The 13,766-nt window shown below is 32.9% G+C and overlaps 2 protein-coding genes across 3 annotated transcripts; one reads left to right on the forward strand and one right to left on the reverse strand.

Moving 5' to 3' along the window:
- Positions 1 to 38: 38 nt before the first annotated feature.
- On the forward strand, positions 39 to 10,236 carry LOC122610022 (serine/threonine-protein kinase STY17-like). 2 transcript variants are annotated; one of them, XM_043782993.1, is made up of 16 exons: positions 57 to 397; positions 1,200 to 1,314; positions 2,293 to 2,390; positions 2,607 to 2,723; positions 3,209 to 3,263; positions 3,636 to 3,746; positions 4,190 to 4,240; positions 4,949 to 5,121; positions 5,202 to 5,309; positions 5,440 to 5,513; positions 6,485 to 6,660; positions 7,454 to 7,549; positions 8,772 to 8,852; positions 8,938 to 8,991; positions 9,788 to 9,922; positions 10,008 to 10,236. In XM_043782993.1, exons 1-16 carry the CDS (start codon positions 204 to 206, stop codon positions 10,083 to 10,085), a joined length of 1,716 nt encoding a protein of 571 aa, XP_043638928.1. In that variant the 5' UTR covers positions 57 to 203; the 3' UTR covers positions 10,086 to 10,236. The 2 variants fall into 2 exon arrangements, 1 of the variants encoding a protein (XP_043638928.1); XR_006325442.1 differs by lacking the exons at positions 9,788 to 9,922; positions 10,008 to 10,236 and having other exon boundaries at positions 39 to 397; positions 8,756 to 8,852; positions 8,938 to 8,957.
- A 1,091-nt stretch (positions 10,237 to 11,327) lies between these two features.
- Positions 11,328 to 13,319, reverse strand: LOC122578198 (thiosulfate sulfurtransferase 16, chloroplastic-like). Its single transcript, XM_043750105.1, has 7 exons — positions 13,101 to 13,319; positions 12,828 to 12,923; positions 12,434 to 12,550; positions 12,250 to 12,323; positions 12,048 to 12,118; positions 11,859 to 11,912; positions 11,328 to 11,648 (listed from the first exon to the last, which is right to left on the reverse strand). Exons 1-7 carry the CDS (start codon positions 13,175 to 13,177, stop codon positions 11,574 to 11,576), a joined length of 564 nt encoding a protein of 187 aa, XP_043606040.1. The 5' UTR covers positions 13,178 to 13,319; the 3' UTR covers positions 11,328 to 11,573.
- Between the last annotated feature and the right edge of the window lie 447 nt (positions 13,320 to 13,766).

Below are 13,766 nucleotides of genomic sequence, written 5' to 3' on the forward strand. Positions count from 1 at the left end.
AGCTAGGTCAGTCAGCTCTTCGCTCATATCCTCTCTCTCTCTCTCTCACACACTCGTACGCTTTATTAAAAACCAAAAAAATCCAAAAAAACAAAACAAACTCTCACTTATTCTCTTTTTATTACTTTCTCTCTCTCTCTCTCACACACACATAAATAAAAAAAAATATAAACACAAAAAAAAAGCGGTGAATCCATCAATCCATGGCGATGGAAGATAATGAAAGCTGTGGAAGCAGGGCAGCGAGTGAATCACCGAAAAAAAGCAAACAAAGAAGACAGAAATTAGAAGTATATAATGATGTATTAACACGATTATATGATATGAATCATGAAGATACCAAATTACCTGATTTTGAAGACTCCCTTTGGATTCACTTTAATCGCCTTCCTCCCAGGTCTTTCTCATCTCTCACTTTTCTTTTTTTACTTTTTATTATATATTATATATATATATATGACTATATATACACCGGAGACCCCATGTTTCCTGATATTTTTGTTTTATTTATATGATCACAATCATTAATAACATATGGCCTACGTACGGATTCTCATATTGCATTTTGGTTATGTTTAGTTTATAGTTTTATAACATTCTGTCGTTCCTGTATATATAAATATATGTATATATATAGATATATATAGTGAGAGAGATATTAAAAATACTTTAAAAAACGGAAATCACTTAAAATTGATGCTTTTGCGTTTCAATTTCGATGCATCCAAGATGAATATATAAAACAAAATAAGTGTGAAAATTAAGTATAATCTATGCTTTTTATGGACTTGTGATGTGCTGATTTTATAATTAAGCATATACTATGTCCAATATATGTATCCTTGCAATGCATTAAAAATTAAAATTTTTAAGTGTTCTCACATTTTTTCTATTTTAAGAATGGATGTATCTGATTGAAACACACTCTCTCTCTGTATATATATATAATTCGCGTAAGATTAAGTCTATTTGTATGTGAAAAGTGAGGAAAGGAATACCGGTTAGGCCATGACTGGTTAATTCAATCTAATATTCTAATCTGCGGTTAATTACTTTTTTTTTGAAGTTGATTATATTATTTGAGAAACGAGACAAGGTTTTGTAATTGATATGTTTTGATATTGGAGGTATAGATGTGAGTACTTGTGTAATAATGTTAATTTTGTTTTTGAGACGACGTGTGTTTTGGTGATGGATAGATATGCGCTGGATGTAAATGTTGAGAGAGCGGAAGACGTGATCACACATAAGCGAGTCTTGCAGATGGCAGAAAATCCTGCTAATAGACCTGCATTTGAAGTTCGCTTAGTGCAGGTAAAAGTTCTGCTGACAAGTTTTACCGTTCATTAACCAAACCCGCGGAAATGTTTACTATGAGTTTACATGCGCTAGTTAAGACTTTAGAACTGAAATGCATGGCATATACGAGTCAAAGTGTATACTGTTGATCAACTAAACCATGAAGTACTAATGTAAGTGCTTTTAGGTCTTTAATCACCTTGTCCATGATGGGCTTTCGAAGTAATATCTGTTTTAGTTAGGGAACACATATAGAGACATTAGGATTAGTCCTTAACTGTAAAAAAGACAGTGATAAATCCCTTGAAGTGTTGGTGGTTTTTAAAATGCTAACTGATGAATGGTTTAAATTTCTTTCTGACTAATGGAATAGCAATCTAAATTTTTTTCAGTACAAATATAATAATAATATATTTTAATTCCCTGTATCTCCCATTATTGGTACTTACTTTTAATATGTAAAGTGCAACAGTTTCTAGTAATCTAGTTATATACTTATATCTGATTCTAATGTAATTAGATTTTTTTTTTCTAAACATTGAAATCACAACAATATGTTAAATATGGCAACAGATGTTCATAATATACCAAAACAGAAGTTGTCGAGTCAATATTGCATGTTCTAGACTTCAAGTATGTTCTTCAACGAAAGATATGCATATATATAAGCTTGTGGATGTAGGAGGTCAATATATTTGACACTCTTTTAATCAAGCAGAGATTGTAGGAACATTTTTGGTTGTCTTTGTGAAACATATAGATAATTCGTTTTGTAAAATTCCATTATGTTCTGTTCTTGACTATATCTCCTTTCATATTGAAAAAGTCTGATATATAAATAAATTGAACAATACGAGTTATCTGATTCTCCCTGGATACGTGCATCTTGAAGGGACATAAAAGTTACCGGGGCATTTGTTGTAAACTCCCAGGTTGCTTTCTTGATTATCTCTTGATATTACTTCTGTCTTATGCAAGGAAACTTTTATATAGGTCCATCCTACTTCCGACGGGACTACACCTGATTTGGACTTGGAATTTTCAATGAAAGAAGATGCTCAAAGTCCTTCACCTTACAGCAGTAGAAGCGGGTATTGACATATGACTATTATTTGTTTTTATTTGTGTTTTATCTATGCATGCTTAACTATTTATTTATATTATGCTTGCTACTTGCTCCCATGCTAATTGCTATTTGATTTCTAAAATGGTATATGTTTTTATTTGCTAATTTTCCACTAATGTTTTCTAACTCACTGTTCTTCATTGTGCTATTCTCCCTCTTGAATGAATTATGCTCTCTTTAGATTGCACCCACCATCTTTTGGTTCAACACAAAATCTTGAGGCGCTTGCACTGAAAGCTAATAGACACCAGGACAGTTATGCCGACAATGATGTGAATCCTACTTCAGTAGTGTCTAGGTAATATATTTTTTAGCTATAACTTGCTATGCTAAACACAGTAGTAAATAAACAATAGATCATGTTACACCATATTTTCCAATTACTAATAATCATATAATATATATTAAAGGATATGTAGTAAAACTGGGTCACTTATAATTGCTAACAGAGCCAACAGACATAAAATGTGCAACTAATATAAGAAGTATGTGTGATTAACTACCTTCCTTACTGAATGCTGTAAATTTAGGACATTGCTCAGATAAATATGACTTTACGATCCCTTCCTCGTGTAGCTCCATGTAATTGAAAAAATAATTGATTTGTCCTTTTTGCTGGCTACTATTCATGTATTCAGGATGATTTCTCTCAACACTTAGACTTATAGTACTTTTCTCTAACCGATTGCCACATTTTGTATCATATCTTTGTAAGGACTCTTTCAAGTTTCAATTATAAAACAGTGTCCCATTTAATGCTTACTTTAAGTTGGGATAGTGCAGGCCTATGCATGAAATCACTTTTTCGACGATTGACAGGCCAAAGCTCCTAAGTCAGGTATTAATCATCTCTTTGTGGAAAAGATCATCACACCTTATACATTCATCATTCTTTTTATGCATTAGGAAAATCATTTTGCTAGTATGACAACTTCTTGTACTTCAGTCATGTCCATAGGGAAGTTGGAGGAATTCGCCTTTGGTAATCTGAAGTTAATGCTTCATGTGCAATATTGAAGATTTATTTAACTTTAATATTAATAATAAGCCTATATTTGTTGGTGGAAGTCATACTTGGAGTGGTTTGAGCTTCAAGGTTTTAGTACCTAAACAATGGGAAGCTAGTTAGTTTCAGGATCACTCTTATTTTGAGGCCAGCTCATGTTGTGATGTCAGTCTTACATTAATGCCATATTCATAATTTATGCAGTTGACTTCCTTACTTTCTGAGGCTGGATTGAACATTCAAGAAGCACATGCCTTTTCAACTGCTGATGGCTTCTCCTTGGATGTGTTTGTTGTTGATGGATGGCCTCATGAGGTATGATCTTAGTCCTCTCTGAATTGAACATTCAGTAAGAGCTCTTTATTTTTGTCACTAGTGAATTCATTTCATTGAAGCAGACGGTACATGTGATTCTAAAGGCTGAACTTTCATGGCTAATGCCTATTCTCTAGCAGCAGAGGTGTTGACCACTTTTAAGTGTAACTGAAAGAAAGTTATAAGTATGAAGAAGCAGTATATAATGAAGCTTTTTCATGTTTATACTTTGCAATTCCGGTGATTCATTGAAGTGTGCTTCCCTAACATTATGCCATCATTTTCTTAACATCCACACTCCAACTTAATTTTAAACATTTACATACAATATCTTACCTTTGTGCTAAACTTATATTCAAAGTAAACCGAGGAGGGAAACGATATGTAATCCATGCCCCGTATATTCTCAATTTTTTTTCTTGTATAACAATATTCTTTTCCAGGAAACTGAACAGCTCAGAAGTGCAATATCAAAAGAGATAATGAAGGCTAAGGTAGTTTCTTGATGACACTCTTGATGTATTGCAATATTAAGTTTGATACGGCATATGTAGTTTCATCTTGTTTCGATGGTATTCTTGTTGATATAAGGTCATGTATTCTGTGACTTAGAATGGGGCCCAACTGAATCAGCGCTTTTCTGTAGTGTCCACTGTTTCTATTATTCTAGTAATGTAATAATTAAGATTAAAAAAATAATTTTAGTTAAAACAATAACTTAACTTTATTTTTTATTATAAAGCGACGTAGGAGATATTGAGCTGTCGGCAACTCTCAAGTCTCAACCGAGTGACCTATTTGATTTAGCTTTGGCTAAGCTCTAAAAGTTAACCTGTTTGACCCAATGGTGACAAAATACAACCCAAACTGACCATTGTCTAGGCAACTGGATAAATATTTCATGTTTAAAAGTAAAACCTAAATATCAAATTAAATTGAATATACCACTAGAGCTCCCCCTTCAGCCGTTGTCGTAATCGTATATTTGATGGTTTCTAGTCCCATGGTGGAAAAGCTGTATATTTGTGTGAGTTTTGTGCGGATATTTGTATATTTCCTTTCTAAAAAAAGAGTGGAAGGATTCTATTTGCTTTCAGGACCCCTTGAACTATATCCCAATTAGTTTGAGACGAAGGATCTGCTTCTTGTTTTACTTGGCGCTTATGCCTCTGTATGTATGATTGTTTACAACGACATTGCAGGGGGAACCTTATCGTGAAATCCCTTCTGCACCTGCTATCTCCATCTCAACACCAAGCACCTCTGCGCCTTCGAGTGATCATGTAAAAATACCTACTGATGGAGATGTATGGGAAGTTGATGCCAGTCTGCTGAAGTTTGAAAATAAAGTTGCATCCGGTACTTTTGGTGATCTGTAAGTGCTTGGACTTCATACTTTCTCCAGAATTTGCGAAAGTTTCATGGCTTGGTTCTAACATGTTTATTTTACTCAAGATATAAAGGCACATATTGTAGTCAAGAAGTGGCTATCAAAGTTCTTAAGCCAGAACGAATTGATGCAGATATGCTTAGAGAATTCTCTCAGGAAGTTTTTATAATGAGGTGTGAGTTTACTTTCTTCATGCAAGATTGCAAATACTTTCCAGTTCTTAAAGACGTTTTAGGCAATGAGGGATTTAATTGTAAGTCTGTAGGATAATTCATTGATAAATGTCTGGCGTATATGATGCAGGAAGATTAGGCACAAGAATGTTGTTCAATTTATTGGAGCATGTACGGAACCTACAAAATTGTGCATTGTAACGGGTAAATCTTTATCATCTTATTGGTACTTTAGTTAACAATTTCATGTATGTGAGTTATGATTGTTGCTTCTATGAAAATGAAGAAAGTTATAGGTTTTGATCAAGTAAACCCGTTGTTGCTTTGATAGTTAAAAAAGGTGTACTATATATTGGGAAATGTGAAAGATAGGTTTCATTTTTACCGCTGTCCTGGAGTTTAGGGTTATTAACTTATAATATAGTCATGCTTTACTTTGTTTTCTGCCTTTTAATTGTCTTAAATTAATAATTATATATACATAAATTTTGTTGCTTTTGGCTATTCCTCTTTTATACTTCTAGTTATGTTTGTTATATATATACTTAATTATAGATAAATATATATTATAATAAGATTTATAATAAATTAAAGTTATATACATGCAGTATTAATATGTATATTATATATAAATTTCTTGACTCTACGAGTCGAGTCATGGGTCAAATATTTGAGATTTTGAGTCAATTGTCAAGTTATAAGCTGACACCTATGACCACTAGTGACTACAGTTATTTAATCATGCATTATGTACAGCTTGTAAATGTAACCAGCTAATATAAATTATAAATTATGAGTAAAATGATGTTTTCTAGTCCTCAATTTTGAATATATATATATATAGGGTAAGGTTCAATTAAGAACCATTCGTATATGAACATAGATATAGTAAGTATAATTTGATCTGTTCATATGTGAATGAATATGTTTACATATACCTATCACATATGAACATCAAGTTATAATATAGTGGTTCTCATGGTTTCTCCAATTTAAATGGTTCTCACATGAACCTTTACCTATATATATATATATATTTATATGTATATATACATATATGCATGTGTTTTCAATATATCGTGGTACAAGTAGACAGTTTTCTATCATGTGTAATCGAAACGAGATTTAGACCTTAATAGGAAGAATTAATTTTTTATGTTTCTTTTTTTCTTCAGAGTACATGGCACGGGGAAGCATATATAGCTATCTTCACAAGCAAAATGGTTCTTTTAAGCTTCCTTTGTTACTGAAAATTGCAATTGATATATCCAAGGGCATGAGCTACCTGCATCAAAATAATATTATTCACAGGGACTTAAAAACTGCCAATCTACTAATGGATGAACACGAAGTAAGAGAATTTTCAATACCCATGTTCCTTATTAATTTGTTTTATAATTATAGACCATTATAGTTTTGTTTTCAGTGTATTGATATACATTCTTTGTATTGTTTGGTAGTGTGTTCGACTCATTTATATTTCCTGAGAAAACGCATCTGTTTTTACATTGGCATGTTATTTAATGTCATGAACCTATGAAAGTGTAGTGCTAGTCAATCGATCAACATGGTAACTATGGCCTATTTGTTTCTTTGAAACTATGAAACCCCACAGTTGCACATAGTTAAAGCTGAAGCTTTACCCTAATTTGATTATGCCAACTTTATAATAAACTCATTCAAGGACCTCCATGGAAAAGAATTTAGTTTTGTGCTAAAAAAACCGGTCATAACTGACAGGTTGTGAGGGCTATTGTTACAGGGAATGATTTGGGCATGGATAATTGTTGAACAGTGAGCCTAATGTTCAGTATTTCAGGATTATAAAGTGAAGTATGGTACATGAGTAGGCCAATAAGTTATATGAACTTTTATTTTTGGCTATTTCTTGTACCATGAAGGAAACTCAAATTAGTTTGTGTAGTAGATGAATCTTGCTTGTTTTTCTAGTGCGGTTTGTATACGGTAGCTTATTTTTTGAATAACCAAAGAAAAGTATCACAAACATTTGGATGGAATCAGTATCTCTATTGTCTTTGCGCATGCCATGCTACGTCATTTGAAGTGAATATAATAATTATAATTTTGTTTCAAAGGACAACTCCGTATTTTGCATATTTTAAAATATTATTTTTTTTGGTCAGGTTGTCAAGGTTGCTGATTTTGGAGTGGCTAGGGTGCAGACTCAGTCTGGAGTAATGACTGCAGAAACTGGAACATATCGTTGGATGGCACCTGAGGTATGATCATTTTTCATTCTCAGGCACAATATTTTGTGGTCCTGAATTCAAATATTCAGTTGGTACATCACTGTTCCTTTTGCCTTTTCAGGATCGTTTGTATACCTTATTTGGCATCTAGTAATGGTTAAGAGTAAATTACATTAACCACCTTGCTCAATCCGCAAGGTCTAAGCTAACCACGGTGATCACTTTTACCCAAAAAAAAATAATTCGCAAGGTCACTTGGGCCACCATGTTCCATGTGTAATTGATTGCGATGTCAATCCACTGACTCATCCCAATAAAAATTTTCTAGTGCTATATTCATACATCCCACAAGTGAAACTATTTAAGTAAAGAAATCAAAACCAACCTCAACCCTGATAATCCCAATCCGTCATCATCATCGGCATTGACGCCTAACCTCCACATTGGATCTTTTTGGTAGGCACACATAAAAATGTGTGAAGTTGTTATAAATGTAAATGTGATTACAAAACTATATCATTACTATATTATTGTAACATGTTGCCTTGACCAGTTTAGCGGGCTGTATGAATTGATAACTCTCTGAGCAAGTTATGACACACTTCAGATTAGAGATTATATATAGTCCAAATCAACCTGTTCATACATATATCATCATTGCCAAGACTAACTACTGTAAAGTCAACATTGAACATGTAAATAGTCATAGTTTCATTTATAAATCTGGCATTTGGTGTGTTGTCTGGAATTATATGGGTATGGGCTTGATAGTCGGGTGGAAGATTGCAAAGCTATAATGAAAGTGAGAGTAATTGTGCTCGGTGTAATATTAGATTATGAGCGTCGGAATTTGAGATCGATCAATAAGACAGGTACATGTTTTGTAATTTACTCTAGTATTAAGTAGCTGCTGGAAACATCTGAGGGAATTGTCTCTAGTCTATATTTTACTTTTCTTTTTTTTTTCTGTGTTTCTTTTTTAATTTTATTTTTCTATGTCAAGTTTCTGGAAAAGTTATGTGATTTGCAGTTTGACACATTGTTTTTTTCATATCTTATCGTTCTGAATGCAAATAGTATTGTCATTGGGACAAATAATAATACATGCTTGGGATGAAGCCTTTTGAATAACACTTATTATATGCTCAACCTATATACTCTCATGACACACTGCCCATTGTACTTCTTTTTATCTGTTCTTACATATTTTTATTCTTGGGCTTGTCATAGTAACAGTCGTTGTGAATTGAAGGTTATTGAGCACAAACCATATGATCATAAAGCTGATGTATTCAGTTTCGCAATAGTGCTATGGGAGCTTCTAACAGGCGAGGTAAGCGACTTGAACAAGCCAGTAAGTTTCTCGTTTGTGTTTGTGTATCTTTTGTTTTAACTGATCACATCTGATGTCTCTGTAGGTCCCCTACTCATACTTAACCCCGTTACAAGCAGCGGTTGGTGTGGTACAACAGGTACTCTTTCCTTTCCCTATCTGAAATTTCCAGTTAATGTGCATGTCTGCTGACCCGATCAGGCAACTCCAATACTGACACAAAAGCTAACCAAGTTTTATTAACTAAAGCATATTTCAAGAGTATCTAAAGACGATAGTTTGGTTTCTCTCCAATAAATGGACCAACTTGTTAAAATTTATATACATGTAACTTTTTTCGTATAAGTTACTTAATTTTTACTAATGAAGGGTTATTTTATTTAAAAATACAATGTATTTCTTGTTTTGTACACAAGGGGACAGCATACTATTTTGTGTCTCAGGTAGGCCATTGTAGTCTTTAACTCTTGTCCCATTTTAGTTATTATGTACCAGTTTGACATGATGAGCCGGTAACCCGTTGTCGAACCTATAAAAGTTAGTCTCATGTAAGTCAATGTTCCTTTTTAGTTTCAGCCCAAATGGGCTAACATGTTTACAATGACAGGCTGGCAAGTTATTGCCATCTTGGCATGTATCTGGTCAACTGACTCGTTATATAATGACTAGAAAAAACAAGATTGAAAATTACAATGGCCTATTTTGGGCTAAAATTTATAGATTAAAATCAAACCATTCTGCTGGATACTTTTTTCTCTTCAGTTCTTATAACATAACATGCCTTTAACCAGATATTTATCTGTCTAGTAACAATTATTATTAAGCAATTTCTGTTGGTAAATGTATCTAATTATAGTATAACAACATAATACGGGAGATTATGCTGAAAGGTATAAAACTAGTGAACAAGTGGTTTTATTACTTTGTTTTACCAGGGTTTACGGCCTACAATCCCTAAACAAACTCATCCAAAGCTCAGAGAGTTGCTTGAGAGTTGCTGGCAGCATAACCCAACATTGAGACCCAACTTCACGGAAATTCTAGATAAATTGAAGCATTTAGCAAAAGAGGTAGGTTCAGTAACCTTTATATTCAAGTTATTATATGATTTAAACTTAAAGTTAGATTATGATTCTTTTACGGTCTTGTGAATAGGTTGGGAATGCAGGAGAGGGGCACAAGGACAAATCGATTAGCGGATTTTTCTCAAGTTTTAAGAAAGGACATCACTGAAGCAGCAGCAGCAGGTATCGATTGAATCAAGATGTAATTTGTGTAATCATAATTATTATGCACAAATTCCACTCAATACAGTAAATTATTGTTATCAGTGTGTTGTTCAAAAACCCATATTCTTGTCATCATATTATCTTTGTTCTCGATATGATTAGTTTTCCCAACTTTTTAGTAGACATAAGAGGTCCACTCGAACTAGATGCAGGCGAAAGAAAAAGACAAATGTAGGATGAGTGAAACTCCGATTGTTGGCATTTTGTTTAGGTGTGAGGTTTTTAAGCTTTTAGATCTATGTTACTTGCGACAAGTTTTGGATCTCATTTGCATACATGATGTGTGTTTTTTTGCCTATTTATAAATTCAATAAATCTGAGTTAAAGCAACTTTCACTTTTATGCATATTGCAAATCAGGCTTCACATTGACATTTATCATAATAAGAATTTCGCAAGGACATATTCTTCAACGCTGTGTACTTTTATCACGAATTTTGTGGTGACTTGTCATGAGATATCAAATGGACAAGCGTGTCAGATGATCAGATGAGGCTGATGCATATGTTTTAAAAACTAATTTAACATTGTCCATATAACGGTTGGATTGTGATTCTTTCAGGCGTGTGTGATGGCACGGCTCACACGAGAGTATAGTAGCTGTATATATCACCACGAAGTAATATTATTGTCTGTTGCATAAGAGTGTTGTGAAGTGAGGATTTAACTTTCAGTTTTGCATTATGAGTTAGAGTTGCACTTGCATGATATCTTGAGATTCATAATGAAACTGTTATTTTTGCATTATGAGGTAGAGTTTCTCGTAGATTTTCACTATAAGAGTACCTGCGGGATGCGACGTGACGGCGGCAAGTAGGTGATGTAAAAGGGGTAATGTAATTATTTAGGAGTTAAAAAGGAGACTATAATTTCATTTATGGATAAAAGAGTGAGACATTTTGAGGTTAGTCAACTTAGTTAAAAAAAAACCCAAATGTTGATACTAGCACGATACTCGTATGGATTAAAGCCGATTGATCGAATTCTGGTTTAGATTCCTATTCCACTCCAACTGGTGCAGGTAGTTAATTTAAAGATGTTTGACTCAAGGAGATTAATAGTGTATTTTGATTTAATTTATTAAGGCTAGTTTGATTAATTCGCATGTTTCATTTTTCCGTTCTTAAGCTAAAAAAATGTATCCAACAACCAACTCGTTTAGGCTTATACGGTGAGACCAAATCAAATTTACAAAAGATAATAACCTTTTATATAGTTTTGTTATTCATTAGCAATCACAATTCACAACTGCAGTGACACGGGATGAAGGTCGTCATCTTGTCCTTTCATAGATCAAGAAAAACACCAATTCCCTTCGCTAGCTATAGCTATATGTGCATCATATATGAACTTTTCTCTATTTACAAACTATCATTGATGCTTTCTTCTTTGCATCAAAAAACCTTTATTTACGATGGTTCTAATCTTCCGATTTAGGACTCTGTCGGAAGCCCATTCTGATTCCATGCAGCATATCCACCTGCTATGTCAGTTATGCCCGTGAAACCCTGCATATATTAATTAAACTTGTGAATTATATTGAATTATTGATGATCAAATATTTACAATAAAGACAAGTACACTTGGTCAAAACCAAGTCAATACACTCCCAAAACAAAAAAACCCTGCATATATGCAACAAGCTAAAGATATATATGTTTTGAGTTCCAACCCATTATCCAACCCGCCCATTTTACCATTTTATAATTTATACTTACAGCTGAAAGAAGATCGGAAGCAGCCATGAGCGATCTTTTGCCCAATTGGCATCCCTATTTATATCATGCATATATTGTAAGTAATCTAAAGGTCAATACAATACAATGCGTGAAAACATTTTGTCTATCAAATTAGAGCTTTCAGAATTTCTCTTTTTTGTCCCAAAGAAGAATTTTTTAAAAACTTACAACGAGAATTTCATCATCTTTTCCGAAATGGGACAACACTTCCTCGATAAAATCCGGGTTCTTAGTCATCCCTGTTGCGTTATACCAGCAAAAATCAGTATAACTGAAATTTCAATTTGACTTTACAATACAATTCCATTATGTTATATGTTATCATTGAATAATAATAACAAAGGGTCTAAAAATGTAATATATTTCAAACCTGATCCAAGTCTGAACAAATAAGGAACATTGATGGCCCCAACAGCATGTCCAGCAGAGAACTCTTCAGGAGTCCTATACATTGCCACATATATTACAAATTACACCCTTAAACTATTAAATAACGAAATTCAGACCCCTACATTTCAGTTTTTAAGATGATCTTTCAATTTAGAAGTATGTACCTAACATCCAGATAACGGTGACCTGCTTGATGAAGCTCATGCGCCACACGAACTGGGACCGATGTTGGTGTCACTGGTGTTGTTGGTTTCACATTCTCTCCAACAGTAGCCATCCAGCTATTTCATAACACCAATACCATATATATAAATCGTTCAAAACAAATCATATAAATATGTTGATGAGATAAAATTCGACACGAATTCAATTCATCTAGATTCTTATCGAAAAAACCAACATGTGAATATATATGTGAATTATTAAAGAGAGAAGTATTATGTGGTGCGAGTTTGTTTTCTACTTCAAAAAAAAAAAAAAAAATCATAAAAAGTTAAAAAAATAAAATAAAATAAACAGTTAACAAAAGAAATACTCAGTAAGAGAAGTTTTGGTTACCTGAAGTTCAACTTTCTGTTGCCATTACTAAAGTCATTACCATTTCTACGGCTGATACGTTGATTTGACAACTGAGCCTTCGTACCCAATTGCAATCTTAAAAATCAAAACAATTTTAAAACAACAATTTCAATCAATTAACGAATCATAAGATTATATTTTCTTAATTAGTAAAAACTACATTACATTTTTATATATATATATATAAATAAATACCTTTTCCTTTTTATTAATCACAGAAACATTACATTTAAAGTTCAATATGAGTTTAACCTTTGCATGGGGAAGCATTGAGAAGAAGATGTTTGAGAAATTGGAGAAACAACAACACTTTGTGTAATCATCATCATCTTGTATTGATTGATTAAAAAATTATAACATAAGGTACTGTACTAGCTATGAGTTAAGGAAAATGATATTTTTGTATGTATGGTTCAAAATGAATAGAGAATGTACGGTAATGTGATATATGAGGTACATAAATAGAGAGAGATATAGAGATGAATATGATGGGAGGCCATGCATATGAATAATGGAGGTTTGCTTGGTGTGTGTGAATCTAGATAAATGGATAGTTTTGAGTGAGTCATCCTTTGTCATTTGTCAGTCACGATGATATGATGCAAATAACAATAAGTAGAAAAGATAAGTACAAATATTAAGATGAGGTGTTTTGGTACCAATTGTACTCCTTCACACGTGTTTAAATTTGGCTGACATTTTATCTAGTATTGTCTTTAAAAGTAATCTTGTCAATTAAGCCCCTCATACTAAGCCACTTCTTAGATTTTTTTTTACCGTCGAATCGACATATCTCAATTCAAAAACTACCTCTAACATTAAAATCTCTTTCTCATCTCTTTTTAAATTATTTTATTCTATTTTATTTTAACTCGAATATTAAAATTTTTTTATCTAAAATTAATAAACTTTTATAAA

The sequence above is a fragment of the Erigeron canadensis genome, chromosome 8 (genome assembly GCF_010389155.1).
Source record: "Erigeron canadensis isolate Cc75 chromosome 8, C_canadensis_v1, whole genome shotgun sequence".
Taxonomy (NCBI): Eukaryota; Viridiplantae; Streptophyta; class Magnoliopsida; order Asterales; family Asteraceae; genus Erigeron; species Erigeron canadensis.

What these genes read in the sequence shown, in the direction of transcription:
- LOC122610022 (XM_043782993.1), top strand. Translation starts at nt 204, where the DNA reads ATGGCGATGGAAGATAATGAAAGCTGTGGAAGCAGGGCAGCGAGTGAA. An exon ending in TTGAAGTTCGCTTAGTGCAG is followed by an intron (nt 1,315 to 2,292) that starts GTAAAAGTTCTG and finishes ACTTTTATATAG; the next exon opens with GTCCATCCTACTTCCGACGG. An exon ending in TTGATGGATGGCCTCATGAG is followed by an intron (nt 3,747 to 4,189) that starts GTATGATCTTAG and finishes ATTCTTTTCCAG; the next exon opens with GAAACTGAACAGCTCAGAAG.
- LOC122578198 (XM_043750105.1), bottom strand. Translation starts at nt 13,177, where the DNA reads ATGATGATGATTACACAAAGTGTTGTTGTTTCTCCAATTTCTCAAACA. An exon ending in CAATGCTTCCCCATGCAAAG is followed by an intron (nt 12,924 to 13,100) that starts GTTAAACTCATA and finishes TTGATTTTTAAG; the next exon opens with ATTGCAATTGGGTACGAAGG. An exon ending in TTTGTTCAGACTTGGATCAG is followed by an intron (nt 12,119 to 12,249) that starts GTTTGAAATATA and finishes ATAACGCAACAG; the next exon opens with GGATGACTAAGAACCCGGAT.